Source organism: Hydra vulgaris, chromosome 09 (genome assembly GCF_038396675.1).
Source record: "Hydra vulgaris chromosome 09, alternate assembly HydraT2T_AEP".
In the NCBI taxonomy this organism is placed as follows: domain Eukaryota; kingdom Metazoa; phylum Cnidaria; class Hydrozoa; order Anthoathecata; family Hydridae; genus Hydra; species Hydra vulgaris.
In genome coordinates this window covers 53,990,799-54,010,000 of record NC_088928.1, presented here as the reverse complement: position 1 = coordinate 54,010,000, position 19,202 = coordinate 53,990,799, and the positions used below count along the sequence as shown (strand labels likewise).

The following is a 19,202-nucleotide window of genomic DNA, read 5'->3' as shown; positions in this document are numbered from 1 at the left end:
AAAGAAGCATGTTTCACTGGAATGAAGCTGTTTAAATATATTGGAGTTTTTATCCCTCCTATAGTGTTCAAGTAATTGAGTTTTAAAATGACAAGATGTCTTGCAATTGTAATAGGAGTTGCAGTTGCACAAACAAATTTGTAAACTACAAAAGAGTAGAATTCAATAGGGAAGAGACCTTTATTACAAAAAAAAGAGATATTTTACGTGATTAAAAAAACAAGTTTTACAGATTTTGGTTTACAGTATCTTTTGATAATGGAGTTTGGCTTTTGTTTAATAATATCTGGAATTTTTTCTTTGAAAGAAAGTTTAAAATAAAAAATGGTGTCTTTTTGTCTAATATTATAGTAATCATTCAGGTAATATTTTAGTAGAAGATTTGAACATATAGGCTTGCTATATTTTATCAAGAAGCCAAGTTGAGTACATAGTTTGTTTTAATTTTTAAAGAGATTAAAAATACCAGAACAAAACCAGATTTTGGTGTAATTTAAAAATTGTTATTAAAATGGATTTATCAGTTTTGAATATAGTTACATCTAAAAAGAAAAGTTTTAATTTTTCTATTGTAAAAAAATCTATTTGTGTATGGTATTAATGTAATCAAAAAAAGTGAAAGTACGAGTTTCAGAAGGAAATGCAGCAAAATATATATCTTATAAATAACATATCTCTTATAAAAGTTTGGTTTGACTCCATTATACAAATTTAACCACTTTTCTTTAAAATTACCCATAAAAAGATTTGTGAAACCCAGTGCGAGTGTTGAACCCATTGTCAGTCCATTGATTTAATCATAAAATTGTCCTTTGAACAAAAATTGTTTGAGAAGTGGCATAGTGAAATAATTTTGCTATATCAGCTTTATTAATTTTTAAATTAGGGTTACTTCTAAGAATAAAATTTACTGCTATATTTATGGTTTCATGTAATGGGATGCTGGTAAGTAATATAGACACATTGTATAAAACGAAATATTGATAGATAAGCACTATTAATATCATTAGGAATTGAAAATAAACCCTTTGTGCAGAACTCAAAAGGTATAAGAAAGATTAAAAAATCACATTAAAATTTTAAAAGTTAATAATTATATATATTAGTTGATGAGACTACATATAGAGTGGCAAAAAGCCAAACATGAACAAACAAGTTAATCATGCCAGAGCTGGTAGTCTAAATCCTCAATAATCTTTTCTTTCTTTTTTATATATTGATTGCTTTTTCTATTATTTTACTGGAAACTCTTCAAATTTTAGTTGCTTTTTTAATTGGTTAAATTAATTGTTAAAAAAAAAATTTTTAAGTATGAAAATTAGTATTTTTAAACTGATTATGACTAATATATAGTGGAAACATGTGTTTTAAAAAATGAAAATGTTTAACTTACTTTTTAAAATAAATATTCATTTTGTATCAAATTATTAGATTAGAGATTAGGTGTTTGTTGATTAATGACTTAAAAACTTTGCAAGAAGATTGGACTGTAGTTAGACGAGTCAGATTGCTCTCAAATGTTTTTTAAAATAGGAATAACAGATGCTGCTTTCCAGCATGCTGGTGACAAAACTCTGATAAGCACTCATTAAATAGTTTTGAAAGTATAGACAGCAGCTCTGGAAAATACTTGTGCAAGACTATAACATGTATGTTGTCCGGACCACAAGCTGTATAAAAGTATAAGCAGGAAGTGACTTAAGATACACACCCTGAAGTGATACGAATGTGAAGCAATGGATCAACCTGTTTGTTGGCTATATCAAGTAGAATGCAACTAATAGAATCAAGAGATCATATTTATGAAAAGTTCTTAGTAAACAGTTCAGCTTGGTCTTTAGGTGAGGTTACAAATTCAGAACCATACGAGAGAGGTAAAACGACAGACTTGTCCTTATTATAGACACTTATTTAAGATTCTGCAGAAGTCACAAAAGCCTAATTTTTCATATGAAACACAGAATTTTGTGACTTGAGAATAGCGAGCTTTGGCATTTGACAAAACCTTTTTTACAATGGTTTCTAGCAATAATAAAGAGACGTCTGTTTTCTGGCTAATATTTTACTGAAAGATTTTGAGGTAATGATTTCGATTGAAAGTTGCAGCAGCACAATGTGGGGAAAACCATGGAGAAGAGTGAAGCTTGACTTGGAATCATCTAGATAGAATAAAAGATTCAATGTTGAAATGCTTTCAAGACAAAAGATTTTTAACCAAGAACCATTACTAAGAAAAACACGGAGAGAGTCCCAGTCAACTTTAAGATAGGCGTAAGAGGTACTATTATACCAGGGTTCTGATGATAAAGACGAATAAGATATTAACTTTAAAGAGATAAAACCGTGATCAGAAGCATCTAAGGGTGAATGTGGAGAAACTGAGCAGTGACTATGATTAGAAACAAGATTTTTTCAAAGTCAATAGTCACTATCAACAATCCAAAGAAAATTTGGATTTTTGATAGTGACTATTTGAGTTAAAGATTGAGAAGGGAAAATATTGTGGGCCTTAATGCCTGCAGAGTCACTGACACTAGAGCCTAGCCAATCAATGTGATGAGCACTCTGTGTAATTAAGTACTGAGTACTATCTGTGCTAAAAAATTATTAAACTCTCAGACATACCAAAGGGCTCCAAATACAGCCTCGAGAATGCGCACTAAATGTTCAAACCCAATGTCAAGAAGATCCAGCATTTAACATCTTAAATTGGAAACAATGTATTATAAATACATCTACTCCATATTAGTCTTAATTTATTGATTAAAAATCATTAAATAAAGTATTGTTTTAATAATTTATGATTGTTACTAAGTATTTTTGAATTGCGTCTAAACTATTTCTACAACCCTTTCATTTTATTACTGATTAAGTAATGAAAACCTTATAATTCCAATCAAGGAAAAATTAGACTATTTTGTTATACCACTGCAATATAATGCTTACAGCAACTTATATGATAATTTTATAATGTTATTTGCATTTTAAATCACATCGGATTAAACTTAAAAACTGTATAACCTATTGCAGTACAGTTTACATAGTGCAATCAGTATAGCGTGACCACAAAATTAAAAATTAATGGTGCATATGCATTTTTTGAGGTATAACTTACAAAATCTGTCAAAATGTATAAAATAAGTGGTTTAATAAAAATGCAATATATAACTGAATTCTTTAAAAAAAAAATATAAACGCTAGAAATCCAATTAAGGCAGCTCTCTCTCACAAACAAACACTATATATATATATATATATATATATATATATATATATATATATATATATATATATATATATATATATATATATATATTATATATATATATATATATATATATATATATATATATATATATATACACACAACATATATGATAGATATATCAGAGAAATATATTAAATATATACATATATATATATATATATATATATATATATATATATATATATAAATATATATATATATATATATATAAATATATATACACAACATATATGATAGATATATCAGAGAAATATATTAAATATATACATATATATATATATATAAATATATATATATATATATATAAAACATATATGATAGATATATCAAAGAAATATATTATATATATACATATATATACATTTATATATATATATATATATATATATATATATATATATATATATATATATATATATATATATATATATATATATATGTATTAATAATTGAACTAAAAGAATTCAGCAGAGTAATGCCAATGTATGTTTATTAAAATATATCGCTACTGTAACAGATTACAGATTGTGGCTTGCAGTGGCTTGTGAAACTTAACTCCAATAGTACACAGTTATTTACTTCCTGCTGAAAAATGGCAATTGTAGTTCTATTTTTTTGAAAATCTTGAGAACACTCTGGCCCTTTCAAACATCATACGATCAGCCTTTTCTCTATTAGTAGCGAAGTATTTGTTTCTTTAATCAACAAATGTCTTTTTTGAGTCTAATAACTCTCTGACAATCAATATAATTTTTGATCTTCTTATTCTACTGCCTAATTGATGACTGCTGTAACTGAATGATTCCATCTTGCATTAGATGGAAGCAGCAAGGCAATAGCTATTGCTTTTTACATAATAATGACTTGTTAATGTCTTGCATGTTGCTTTTCTCCATAAACTTTTTTCATATCGTGTCACTTCTACTTGGGTCTTTACTTTGCATCTTTTTGGACTATCCTTTAAACTTATCACTACTTGCCCCTCATAGAAAACATATATAAAATTGGCTACAGTTGCATAATTTATTTGTGCTTGATGTAATCCCAAATCTCTACATTTCTTTTATTCGTCCTTATATATGGAATACTGTTGTCATGTTTTGTCTGGTTCTTTTATTGATGATTTATCTCTTTGCAAAAAGGTCTAAAAATTTATTATAAATGTAGTTGGACCTGCACTGAATTTGCCAGGCCTAATGCACTTTACCTTCATCATAAAGTTGCATCTCTTTCTCTTTTCTACAATTACTATCACGGTTGTTGCTCAAAAAAGCTATGGTTTTAAATTTCATTAACCAAATCTCATTTTTGCTTGACTCATCATTGAGCAAAGGTCTACTAATGCTTTCTTTTGATCCTCTAAAAACTTTTAATCGTCTAGTTTTTTTAACCCCTCACAAGTATCTCCCATCTTTATGTTTACTATTATGTTTTTGGTTTTGATAAATTGTTTCTAACCATTGCTTTTCAGTTAAATCAATTTCAATATCAGATCTTTGAAAAAAGTTATTAATACGCACACAAACTGCTATCAAAAAAGTTAAAAAGATTAATAACATTGACTTGAAAGGGTTTTAAAAAGAGTTCGCTATTAACTTTTTTAACTAATTCACTTAATTTTTATTATAGTTGTTGTCTTCTTCTTTAAGTTGTTGATAGAGTTGAAACATCAATATAAGTTTAGATTAAATATTGTTTGGTTATTAAAATTAAAAAAAAGAAATTAGTTAATAAGTTTAATTTGACGTAGATGTTGGTATTTTAGTGAAAAGTTTTCAATTGCATTTGCATTTTTTATTTTTGTTTTTTGATGGAATGTGTGTCTTTTATAATAAGTTATCTTTAAAAAATTACCTCAAAATAATCTTGTTAAGTCTAATGTTTGCTATAAATGTTTATTAAACAATCTTAATGGTAAAGCAGTCATATAGAATTTTTTCTCTCAGAAGTCAATTACTGGTTTATTTACCTTAATATCTTTATAACCTAACTATCTTTGTTTAAACTATTTTTTTTCTTTGTAAACAAAGAATAGTTACTTAACAATAATAAAATCTTAATAAAAATTTAAAAAAATCAAAATTAATAGAAGATAATAAAGTAAACACATCTGATAACCCTCTAACCCACAGACCTTATATTCTTTATTATTTTTTGTACAAAGTGTTGCAAAAAATTTATAAACAATCTTGTTAAAATGAGGTTGGTATTATTCTTGTTATTTTTTACTTTTGAATGTATTAGTATGGAAACTAATTAAGTTTTTAAGATGTGTAAGTATTTAAAAAAAAACTATTCTGAAACATTTTATTTAGATTTTATAAATTATCGAAAAGAACTGACTTTAAAGAAAGGCTTATATCTTGAAACTCTCAATGATATGATGAATGAGTACACTGTATCTTTTAATCTAAAACCTAAAAGTTATTCTAAAGGATTAAAAAATGTTCTTCATTTTATTTTGGATAATGATATTGTAGAAAATGGTGATCGAAATCCAGGTGTTTGGTTTCATCAAGATGGTTCTGGAAAGCTTGTTATTTTTGTTGCAGTAAATAATAATGGTAAATACTCCATTGAAACAGCTCCACTCACTTTAAACGTATGGTCTTTTGTTAAAATAAGTCAAATTTTATCAAATGATAAATATTGGTTGACTGTTGATTTGAATGGAGCCAATATACATAGAGTAGAAAATTACATGGCAAAAAATTTTAAAAATGTAAAAGTGTATGCATCGGATCCTTGGTATGATGCTCAAGATGGTTCTATTGCTGACTTATTGATTATAAATGGAAAAGTTGGTTAGAGTAATTTTTTTCACAGTATTTAATGTTGTCATATTGTAGTATATAGTAATAAAATTGTAAAAAAATTTAAGCAGTTGCATTAAGAATATAAGTTAAAATAGTTTTTTTTTTTTATTATTGAGAGAAAATTGGAAAATAGGTAGTTATTCGGGCATTAATTTTTTTATTTCGAAATTTAGAGTACATTGTTGGTAATACCCCAACACCATTAGTAAAAGGAAATATTATTGCTGAAATACCAACACTTGATAAAGAATATTTAATTTCATTTGATGTTTATCCTAATAATTTTGTTCCCTACTATCATAGTGTTATTCATTTTACTATTGGTTCTAATATTGATTACTATGGTGATAGAACTCCTGGTATATGGTTTCATGAAAATGGTGATGGGACACTGCTTGTTGCTGCACCAATAAATGGTTACGAAAATTACATTTTCAACACAAATCCATTCAAACTAAATTTGTGGACTAACATTGAAGTTAGTCAATTATTCAAAAGCACATATTATATATACACAATAAGAATAAATGGAGATGTTGTTTTTTCTATTATCAACTATCAGGCTCAAAACTTTAAAAGTGTGAAAGTGTATGCTTCAGATCCATGGTATGAAGTTCAAGATGGATTTATAAAAAACTTTTTTATAGTCAATGGTTTTTCAAGTAAGTTTTCAAATAATTTAGTTAATGAAATACAGATTGATATTTTAAAATCATGATACCTGATTGTATTTTCCTCCAAAAATCATTTTAACTATTTTAAATGGGAACTATTTTTTGTACATATGTTCATAGAAAGAAAATAGTTTTTCCAGAAATTAAATAAGTTAATTTGTTTAAAATCTAAAAAAAGCATATTTTTCTTATTTTTTGTTGATGATATACTAATTTTTTTTGCTTATTTATAATTGACTATTTTTTTACTTTAATTTGGATAACTTCTCAAAACAGAAAAATGATACAAAGTTTTCAATAGAACTTTAACTTTTAATAAACCATTAAGGTATATAAAACTATTACATAACTATAAACAATAAATAACTATAAACGAATTATTATTAACATAATTTTTGACTACTAAACATGTTCTGCCCCCACACAATCTAAATCAAATGTAAATTATAACTTCAACAAAGCAAAACAAGACAATGTTTTTGTGAAACAAACAAAATTTAAAGTTTTTTATAGAAATTAAACATGAACATTTTTTTAAAAATTTGACATGTCCCTAATATTTTGAAAAAAAAGTTTTTCTAAAGTATGTCAACCTGGTACTCAAAAGAAGCGAAATTATATAAAAACTTCAAAAATAATAATCAATTTAAAATAAAAAACATGTTTTAAAAAATTATTTTAAAAAAACTTAAAAATATTAAGAAATTTTACTCCTTCAGAAACCACCAAAACAGTGGACATCTGGTTAGCCACTGCAAATTTAATCCCAACCACTTGAGTTTGTTGACCAGTAAGTTAAAAATGATTTTATGCCTTAAAAAAAAAATTTACTCACCTTTTATTTTTCAATGAACTCTAATAAGTCTAAGTCTTAATATAGAATTGGTTGGGAATTTCAAGTAAAAAAAAAGTATATATTAAATTTACCTGGAAAACTAGGCAAAAACTAATTTTATGTAACTTGACTACTTAAATTAAAAATTTTTTGAATTTAAATTAAATTAAATTGAAATTTCTTTCAAACTTTATTAGACAACTTTTTTCAAATTCTTTTTAAGGTAGATACATTTTAACCAAAGTTAACCTATACAATAATTTTCAGCATGGACCCCATTATAGCAGCTAGTGTTAGGTGAGGAGGATTGTTTACCCCAACCCTGTTTTTAATATATATTTTTTTTACAAAATGTTCATTTACCATATTTTTTTTTATAACTGATACTATCCCAACAAGGCTGCTAGCAGCCACTATAAATTTTTTTCATGCAACATATGAGGACATCATCTTGTCATTTAGGTATTGATGAAATCTTATTAGAATTATTTTTGATTGCTTCGTATTCTTCTTATATACTCTTATGAGTATTGTTATTGATTAAATTAATTACCTAAATTAAATATTGTTTGCATTACTGTAAACATTGAACCCCAACCCAGCTAGGAAAAAAAAAATTAGGCGAATGTTGGCCCAATGCATTGGCTTATAATGGCACAATGTTGACATAATGCATTGGGCCAACATGAAATGATCGTTGGCGCAAGGTCTGACTAATGCTCATTGGCCAATACTGAAAACACCGCTTACCCAATGTTTTAATGGTATGTTTATCCATTGCTTAAAATAGATTAATCCAATATCCAAAAAACTTAGTCAACATCAAAATAAAGTAATAAAGTAAACCTGTTGATAAAAAAAACCTGTTGATAAAAAAACCTGTTGATAAAAAAAATTGAGAAAAAAGTCTTTGGTTAAAGTGTTTTTCAATAATTCAGATGAACAAACAAGTAATCTACATTATTTTTACAATTAGTTATAAAAATTGATTGCTGATAGAATGTTAGATTTTTTTTTTGATGCGATCGCCTACTTACTTGTTCTGGATCATTTCTATCTCCTTCACAATTGCAGGTCTGTCTGAGCCTTATCTTTTAAAGTTGTTAATAACTTATTCTTTTTAACAACATATAAGAAAAAAAAGTAAAAATAACTCCTTGTTTAAACTTTTCTAATTATGACTAAAAGTTACCTGTTTACTAAATTTATTTAATCCATATACTGTTTAATTAAAATATTTACTTATTCTAAAATAAATTATATTTAATCTATTTACAATTAAAAAATATTTTATAAGCTTATTTTTCTAAGTTTTTTACTAGATTAGATTTTAATAATATTTAGACCACAATATAAAAATTAAGTTATATATAAAATAATTTTGATTAGTTTCCAGTATTAATATTTTGTGGAATGCTGACTTTAATTCCTTAGTTGTATATTTGTATATAACAATTTATTTTAAGAACAAAATAATACTCATAGTTGTTAAATACCAAGTTAAGTTGAATTATGATTGTGTTTGACTTACTGATAAAGAGAAAATTTATTTTTAAGTTGCCAATTCCAACCTTTCCTCCCAGCAAAATTTAAAGGCAAAGATCAGTCCTTTTGAGAAAATTTCCCTCAATAACCTGCATTTGAATCTAAAATATTCATTCCTCTGATTTGAGAAAGATGATTAACCTTGATTAACATCAATCGATACATTTAATATTATTAGGCTTAATTAACCTTGATGTCATTTGCCAGTTTCAGAACAATATAGATATAAAAATTAGACTCTTTAAAAGCCAAAAACATATAATATTTCAAAACTCTGTTTCATTGCTAATTAAAGTATACATTTTTCAAATTTTATCTAATTTAAGTTTATCTTTAAGAATATAACAACATTTAATATAGACAATCTTAAAAAAAAGTCCGATATAAAAATTATGCAAATGACACACTAATAACTTGACAGTGTTATTTTTTTTCAGCTTCTCATCAAAATTGCTTATTTCTTGTACGCAATCACGAGAAAGGTTTTTGTCTTCAAACAAAGTGTCATATCTGTTCCCAAAGTTTAATTTAATTTATACAAAATTTAAAATTTTATAATAAATTTTAAAAATAAAGTTATACTTTTCAAAATTATTCATATTAAAATATTTTTATTAAAATACATTTTTATATGTTAAAAATCGCAAAAAAAGGCGCAGCGGCCTTGTTCGTCAAGGTTCGTGTTTTGGAGTTATAAGAGTTGAGAGAGGGTTATAACCACAATTGAGCAGCCTCCTCATCTGTAGTGGCCTTCTGGGCCTTGGGGAGGTGAAATAACAAAAAAACAAAAAAAATTCCATAAAAAATAAAAACATAAAACTTGTGTGAGGTTAATTAATCATAGAATGTATTGTGATCATAGATTGTATTGTGAAATTGTCCTTATTTTCTTCGTCAAGTATGCTGAACTCTTAAATTTAGAGTAGTTATCACAAAACCTTTTAAAAATGAATCATTTAAAAGATATGCTCATTATCTTTTATGGAGTTATTATGCAAAACAACTCATTGTATACTTATCAATGAATTGCATAAACAACTTATCATATTATAGTATTATAAACTGTTATATGGTTTTATTTATAGCCATTATATTATAAATTTGTTTTATAATAAATATTTGTAAAGAGCCATAGTAACATACTTGCAAAATGATAATATCATGTGAGATGCAGGTGAACACTACAAGCTTTTTACATTTAACAATTCAAAACTATTGAAATTAAATATTAGAACCAGAAAAAATCCTAAATATTAATCATAAACTAAGTAACATAATATAATACATAACAAAACAAATAATAATATAATAATTAAAACACATGCAATTATGAATATCATTAAATAATTATTATTAACTGGAAAATAATCACAAAAAATTGATTCATTGCGAAAAAACACTTATAAATTTCACAAGTAAAATACTTAAAAATTTAAAAAACTTTGACAGTCATCAAGATATAGCATTATTTAATCTTGTTAAGAAGAGAAAATTTGAACTTACTTAAAATTGTTTTGGATACTGTCCCCTGAAATAGTTCAGTCATATTTTTGGTATTTTTAAGCCTGTGATGAAAAGTAAGCTTTTTAGTTAAAAAATTGATTCAACTAAAGAGTTTGTCAGTCCTGGAGGAACAATCGGACATATAAGAGGAACAATTGTACATATAAGAGGAACAATCGGACATATAAGCATAGTGTAATTGTCCTTATTATGCTCTTCATTGTATGAATAACTCTTTATGCACTTTTTTAACATAGATTGTTTATCATAATCTTTGTTAAGATTCAAGGTGTCTCCTCTTGTTTTGAACTTTGACAAACTTTTCATGGTTTACTTATATATTTTCTTTCAGAAAAAGTTAAGAATTCTCCCATGAAAAAGTTATTTTAAATAAAAATATGTTAGCACTAAAAATAATTCAACATTAATTTTCATCATTGAATTGTTAATTTAAATGTTATGTTAAAGCAGATATTGCCAATCAAAGTTTGAACTTTAGAAATTACCATATAAATGCAATGTTCTAGCTGGCAAATGTCTTAAAATGGTTTAAGCTTTTTTATTGTTTTTAAAGAAATATATATATATATATATATATATATATATATATATATATATATATATATATATATATATATATATATATATATATATATATATATAAATATATATATATATATATATATATATATATATATATACATATATATACATGTACATATATATATACATGTACATATATATATATATATGTATATATATATATATATACATATATATATACATATACATATATATATATATATATACATAAATATATATATGTATATATATATATATATACACACACATGCACATACATATGTATATATATATATATACATATATACATATATATATATGTATATATATATATATATATATATATATATATATATATATATATATATATATATATATATATGTGTATATGTATATATGTATGTATATATATATATGTGTATATGCACATGCATATACACACACATGCACATACATTTATATATATATATATATACATATACATATATACATATATATATATATGTATATATATACATATATATATATATATGTATATATATATATATATACATATATATGTTCATATATATACATATATATATATATATATATATATATATATATATATATATATGTATATATATATACATATATATGTTCATATATATAAACATATATATATATATATATATATATATATATATATATATATATATATATATATATATATATATATATATATATATATATATATAGACACACACACACACACACACACACACACACACACACACACACACACACACACACACACACACACACACACACACACACACAAGGTTTTGGTCTTTATTTATGTTGTATTTTTGTTGTGAAAAATATTTGATACTATATTTTAAAACATTTTTTTTTATTAGATAGTGGAACTCAACCAATTGTTATTCTTCTTAAAGGTATTTCAAACATTATTTTACACAATTTTGCACCAACGTTGTTTGTTTATTGTATTAATTAAATGCAATGGTCATCATTTGTTTAAAATTACAAAATTTCCTGCTCTCATATTAATTAGATACAAGTTTAAATAAAAAATTTTTTATACTATTTTTACAAAAAGCCATTAGAAAAGCCATTAAAATTTAACAAATTTACTGTTAAATAATAGTCAAAGCAATTACAGTAACTTTTAAAGCTAAAAGGTCACTAAAATTTTTTAGCAATTACTTAAATTACTTTACATCTTTTAAAAGAAATAAAAAAAAGAAGAGAGACTTTATTTTTATTTCTATTTGGAATACATTGCATAACTAAATAAATCAGAAAATAAAAAAAATATATTTTATTTTGGTAACAAAATCAATGAAACAAGAGAATCAGGTGAAAAAACTATAATAACAAAAATGTGTCAAAAATATGTCATACTTTAACTGGTTATTTTGCTTGACCAGGATGAGCTTTTAGACAGGCTCACAGGCTTGTGGAGCCAAAAGTATTTTTTATGGCTTGGCTTTGGCTCCGGCTCCTAAGAAATGACAGGCTTTGGCTTGGCTCCTGGCTTGGCTCCGGCTCCCATACTTTATGAACAAAAATCGCAAATTTTGGAATATTTTTTTGATCACATTTGCCAACCTAAATCCAAACCAATTCCTGCAAATCATCTTTAACCAACTTTCATGATTACAAAGTTAATGTATTATTTTATTTATTTTCTATCTATTTATTTATTTAAATTTTCATGCTATATTTTTCTATACAACTTACAACAAGATATTGTTGGCGTAGAAACAGCCACAAATAGTCATTAGAACTAATCTAAAGTAGTGTCTGTTATTGACCAACATTTGCGTACTGAAATACTACTTAGGTGCTGAGTTGGCGGTGGCAGGATTTGAACTTGGATCATTCAACAGTTTAAGCTTTAACTTTTCGTTTGAGGCTCTATTACTATCACTACTGTACTACCCCATACTACATTTAAAGAAAGAGTTGTAAAAACTACCCCACACTACATTTGTAAAGAGTAGAAAAATGTTATGGGTAAACATTCTTAGTTTAAATTCTACCCAGTATGCATGGTACCTAAAAAAGACGTCTTTTGAATGTTCAAAAGATGTCCAAAACGTTTTTAAGATGTTAAAAACGCTCCAAAGACATTTAAAAGACTCAATATAAAAAATCTATCAATATAAAAAATCTATCAATATAAAAATGTAATAAAAGAAATATATGTAATACTGTTAGAATGTTTTCATATATACTTGACTTGTTTTTTTTTCGTAATAAACCATAAAACTTCAAAGAAATGCTAATATTAATTAAATGCAAATATTAAAGGATAGTATTTTGCAAGAAATGCTATTAAAGGATAATATTTTGTTAAGTACAAAATCGTTATAATACTCATTTTTATCAAGTTTTGGTAAGACTGTAACTGTTAAAAAAAATAGAAATTCAATAATTTATTCAAAAAATTAGTTAAGCAATTTATGAATACAAGTTTACAGTAAAAAAAAATACATTCTATTCCTTTAAAAAAACACGCCAAAAGCCAAAAGCTGCTCAATTTTTGTGGCTGCGGCTCCACCAAAAAACAGTGACTACAGCTTGACTCCACAAGCCTGCAAGCTTGAATACATTTAGGCATAGATTCAATCAGATGCATACATAATTCTTTGGAATTTTTTTCCAATCTTTTTCATTGCAAATTTCAAATGTGCATTGTTTTCCATATTCTATCTTGATAATTTCTTGTCCTTCCATTAACAAAATTTTTTTTATTTTCATTGCGCCATCCTATCTGTCAACCATAAAAGCAGTTTTATTGCAGCAACATAGCAATCAACACCTTTTTTATTAAGAAACCTTTCAACTGTGCTATAGCTAATACTAAAAAAACCAGCCATATTACTAAACTCAGCTCTCAGTTCTTTGTAGCTCACTTTAGGATCTTCCCTCTTTGGATCTTCCTCTAATTTTAGGGTCTTCTCTCATTCTTTGATATAAAAAGTTTTAATCCTAGGATTGAGTTTTTATGGCACTCCAACTCTTGGTGAATATTTAATGTCATTTGAAAGTTTTGAGTTTTTCAGCATTTTTTGAACACAGCATAATAAAACACACGTAACTTTGCTATTTCCAGTCGACTTTAGCATTGCTTGGACACAGCATAGTTAAATAACATTTAATCTTGCTATTTCTCATTGACTTTTAGTGTTATCATTGGTATTGCCATTTTGCTTGATGTGATACCAATTTTCACCCCATTTTTCTGTTTCAGGTGTGCCAAGAATTGACCATTTAAATATCTCTTGAAATTATAGGTAGAACTTGACTTTTTTTTTTTTTTAATTTATTTGTAGTTTATATTGATCAAAGTAAATACACATTTTAAAGATTCTTGCAGTATTAATTTAAGAGTTATTTCTTTTAGATTAACCTTATAAATAACTGACCATATAATTTTGACACATTTTTCAAATAGTAATACATACAATTGCTTTAGTTTACCATTAAATTACTTAGAAAGGATTGATAAGACAAATTAGTGTTAAATGCAATTAGATAGCTATTTAAATAATCAACTCAAATATTAAAAAAGTTTTTTGATTACCAATTAATTAAAAAATTATTTCAGAGATAATTGAGTAATTGTCAAAAAAAATCTAATTGACCTTATGTTTTTAAAGGGTGCTGTAATATGAAAAGAAAGGAAAAAGAAAAATGATGATTTCTACCGTCAGAGTCACTCTGACTTGATTAACTTGAGGACCCTCAGATGTCTTTTTAAGGATGTCTTTTGAAGGGCCAATGTCTCATTTTGAAGTGTTAGCCATTAACTCCATAACATAAGTGTACTTACAATGAACAAAATGAATTAAAATAAATATATTTTAATTAATTTTATTGTTAATACCTGATTTTAAAGCAAAAATAAGCATAGCTTAATTTAAAAAACTGTTACAATACCTTCAATATATATATATATATATATATATATATATATATATATATATATATATATATATATATATATATATATATATATATATATATATATATATATATATATATATATATATATATATATATATATATATATATATATATATATATGTATATATATATATATATATATATATATATATATATATATATATATAATATATATATATATATACACATATATATATATATATATATTTATATATTTATACATATATATATATATTGAAGGTATTTTAACAGTTTTTTAAATTAAGCTATGCTTATTCTTGTTTTAAAATTAGGTTATAAACATAATGCCTGATGTCAGCATTTTTTTTGTATATAATATATTATTTTTTAAAAATTGAATCTGTCATTCCCAAAAATAAGACCCTTTAATGACAGTTTAATCTACCTTATAAAAGGCTACTTGCATACTGATTCACTATTTTTGAAATAAGAATCAAGTTTTTTTTAATATAAATTGACAAAATCTATTTTTTTTATCACTATTTAAAAAGAAACTCTGCTGACATATACTGATAAAACAAGTAGTATTCAAAAGAGGTTATTTGGTTGCTGAAGTTCTTTAGATTTTTATCTGTTTCAAACGTTGGGGATTAAATTAGTTTACTATGCCATTCTTTTTATTTTAACAATTTTCTCATTATTACATTAGTCATCATTTCTTTTATTTCATAAACTTTTTAAATTTATAATAGTTGATGTAATTAAAGAGTTGACTAACTCAAAGGTAACAATAAATCTTTATCCAAACATTCATAAATAAAATATTTTATGTCATTGCCAATGAAATAAAACTCATACATACATACATATTGGTAAGTGTAACTAATATTTCTGATCTTAGCTGAAGTTTATTTCATGTTCTTTTTTGCAGTATGAAAGTTTAATTGTAAGCTGAATTAAAGCTTATCACAAAACTAATGTGCTATTAGCTATTTAAAAAAATTAATGTTGTAAAACTGTTCAAGAAAAAATAAGATATACTTATAATAAGCATAACGTGATATACTTTTTATTATAAGGTGTTTATTTCTTTAAAGAATTTATTTTTTAACACATTGCATTTAATCGATACATGTCATTTCATACAATTCCCCATTAAACTGTAAAAGCAAATAATTTTAAGTCTTTCCTGATGTGTAACTACTGTTCATGTAAACTTTTTTATATAACTATGAAAAACTGTTTCTTTTGTTATATGTGTATGTAAAAATAACCTTTTTGTTTGATTTTTAAGTTTAAAGTTTAGTTTTTTTTTTCAACATCTTTATTTCCAAAAGGCTGCTGGCAATCACTATTAAAGTTGAAAGTTACTGGAAGATAAAAGATTTAGAAAACTTTTATTTAAATAAATAGTATGTCACCATAAGTAATGTATTTAAGAGAAAAGATTAAGTTTATAGATCAAGATTATCATTGACAGACAACTTTAATGATTGCAAATTATATGAATCAGAAAAACAAGATGAGGGAAGCAAATTCCAATGAACTGATGTTTGAGGGAAAAAACTAGATGAATAAGAGTTTTGGAGCACTTGAAAACAGTCACAGTAAATGGATGAGATTTGATTGAATGATGAGTAACAAGAGAATGATTTTTAGTAAATGGCACAAGAGGAGCTAGCTCTTTAGAGCAATGCCTATTATAGTATTCATGGGAAAGAGAAAAAGAAGCAACATTATGATGATGTGATAATGGTTGGTGGTTGACTGCAAAAGCTAGTCCAACTATGTTTAGAATGCGTTTTTGCACCTTGTCTAAAACAGAAAGAGCATCCTTGGAAGATCCGCCTCAGATATGGCAACAGTATTCTATATATAGATGGATTTGAGATTTATGGAGATAAATAATAGAATCAGGAGTAAGAAAGTGGCAAGCACAATAAGAAGAGATGCAACCTTTACAGATACGGAAGGATTAAATTATCTTAAGATGTTAATTTATATACTTAAAAAAAAGGCTTTTGGAGAGGAGAAGACCAGTAATGCTAAATTTTATCAAAAGCTTTAGACATGTTGAGAGAGATAGACTTAACCTCTCCACATCTATCTAATGTACAATAAAGCCTATTAGTTATTACTGTTAGCAAATCAGCTGTAGAGCAAAAAGATTGAAATCCATATTAATGATCAGAAAGTAAGTTATTAGATTTATGAAAAGATATAAAGTGTTTGTAAATTAAAGACTCAAAAACCTTGCTTATGAAAAAAGGAATAACAGATGTCATTTTGAAGCATGTTGGAAAACAAGACTCTGATAAGCACTTGTTAAATAGTTTTGAAAATATAGATGACAGCTCTCAAGAACACTTGTGCAAGACTATAACATGTACGTTGTCCGGACCACAAGCTGTGGAAGAGTATAAGCAGGTAGTGACTTTATATACGAACCCTAAAGTGATACGAATGTGAAGCAACGAATCAACCTGTGTGTTGACTATATCAAGTAGAATGCAACTAATAGAATCAAGAGATTATATTGATGAAAAGTTTTTTACAAAAAATTCAGATTTGTCTATAGGTAAGGTGAAAAAATCAGAACCATACAAGAGAGGTAAAACAACAGACTTGTCCTTATTATACCATTTATATAAGATTCTCCAGACGTCATGAGAGCCTAATTTTTTAGATCAAACACAAAATTTTGTGACTTGAGAATAGCGGGCTTTGGCATTTGATAAAACTTTTTGAATCAAAACTTTTTTACAATGGTTTCTAGCAATAGTAAACAGACATCTGTTTTCTGGCAAATTGCTTTGCTGAAAGATTTTAAGGTAATGGTTTCAATTAAAAGTTGCAGCAGCACAATGTAAGAGACACATTTGTCAGCAAGAAGACAAAAGATTTACCAAGAGAAAAGAAAAACACTGAGAGAGTCCCTTTCAGTATTAAGATAGTTGGTAAGAGGTACTATGATTAAGGGATTCTGATGATGAAGACGAATGATATAATAGTTTTAGAGAGATAAAACCGTGATCAGAAGCACTTAGGGGTGAATGTGGAGAAACTAAGCAGTGACTATGATTAGAAACAAGTCATAAGTTTAGAAGAAAAGGTAATTATTTGGGATTGTCTGGAAAGTGAGTTGGAAAATTGACTAATTGAGTTAGAGTTTGAAAAAAGGAAGATGTTGTGGGCCTTAACACCTGCAGATTTGCTGACGCTAGAGCGAACAACAACAATATTGGCTAAAGGATAAAGAAAGCGGACTTGGTCAATTTGATCAAAAATAATAACCAAAAGTTTGCAGTCTTAAAATGAAGGAGACCAATATAGAACATGTTAGAGAACAGAACTGATACAGAAAGAGAAAAGCAATAGAGTGAAGTTGTGAAAAATGAAAGGATATAAAAGAATAGTCTGTCGATTCAAACCTGTCAAACAGGTGAATTCTTAAGAACATAAATGCACCGGCCAAGCATGTGACTATTTGAATTTTTACGAATCAAAGGAAGAGAACCATCAACAATAAGATCACAAGATAAGACAGCCAAACTCGAATTAGTCTCACAAAGAGCAAGTAGGTCTGTGAACTTTGCAAGAGATAAGACTTAACAGAAGAAAAACTACTGCAAAGACCACAAATATTAATGAATGATGGATTTAGAGAATTTGGTGATGACAATGGTTTTTTGTATTTTATAGTTTTCGGTACTTTATTTATTTTTAAAGTTGTCAAATTAACTTGACTCTTTATTTTTTTTTTTAGATACTCTGTACACTGCATAATAGTCCAAGCAATTGCTTGGACTATTATGCAGTGTACATAACAAAGGGCTCTGAATGCAGCCCCGACAATGCGCCTCAAATATTTAAATAGGGACACCATCAATGCGCAACATGGCACTGCTAGTACTCTGATATTTTACTGTTGGCAATGTAATCAGCCTCTCAGAGAGCTACCAAAATGTTTTTGAATCCTGATACCCGCCGGCCTTAGAACCATAAGACTGAGTCTTAAGATTTTTAGGAGTTTTAGGCAACTC

General features: G+C 26.0%; 1 protein-coding gene across 1 annotated transcript in view; it reads left to right on the top strand.

Moving 5' to 3' along the window:
* The window catches only part of LOC136085581 (uncharacterized), a 212,984-nt gene that overhangs the window by 79,953 nt on the left and 113,829 nt on the right, over positions 1-19,202 (top strand). Inside the window, exons 9-11 of the mRNA XM_065806901.1 lie at positions 5,584-6,072; positions 6,258-6,746; positions 12,123-12,158. Coding sequence (XP_065662973.1) covers positions 5,584-6,072; positions 6,258-6,746; positions 12,123-12,158 — 1,014 coding nt within the window. The remainder of the gene's footprint in view (positions 1-5,583; positions 6,073-6,257; positions 6,747-12,122; positions 12,159-19,202) is intronic.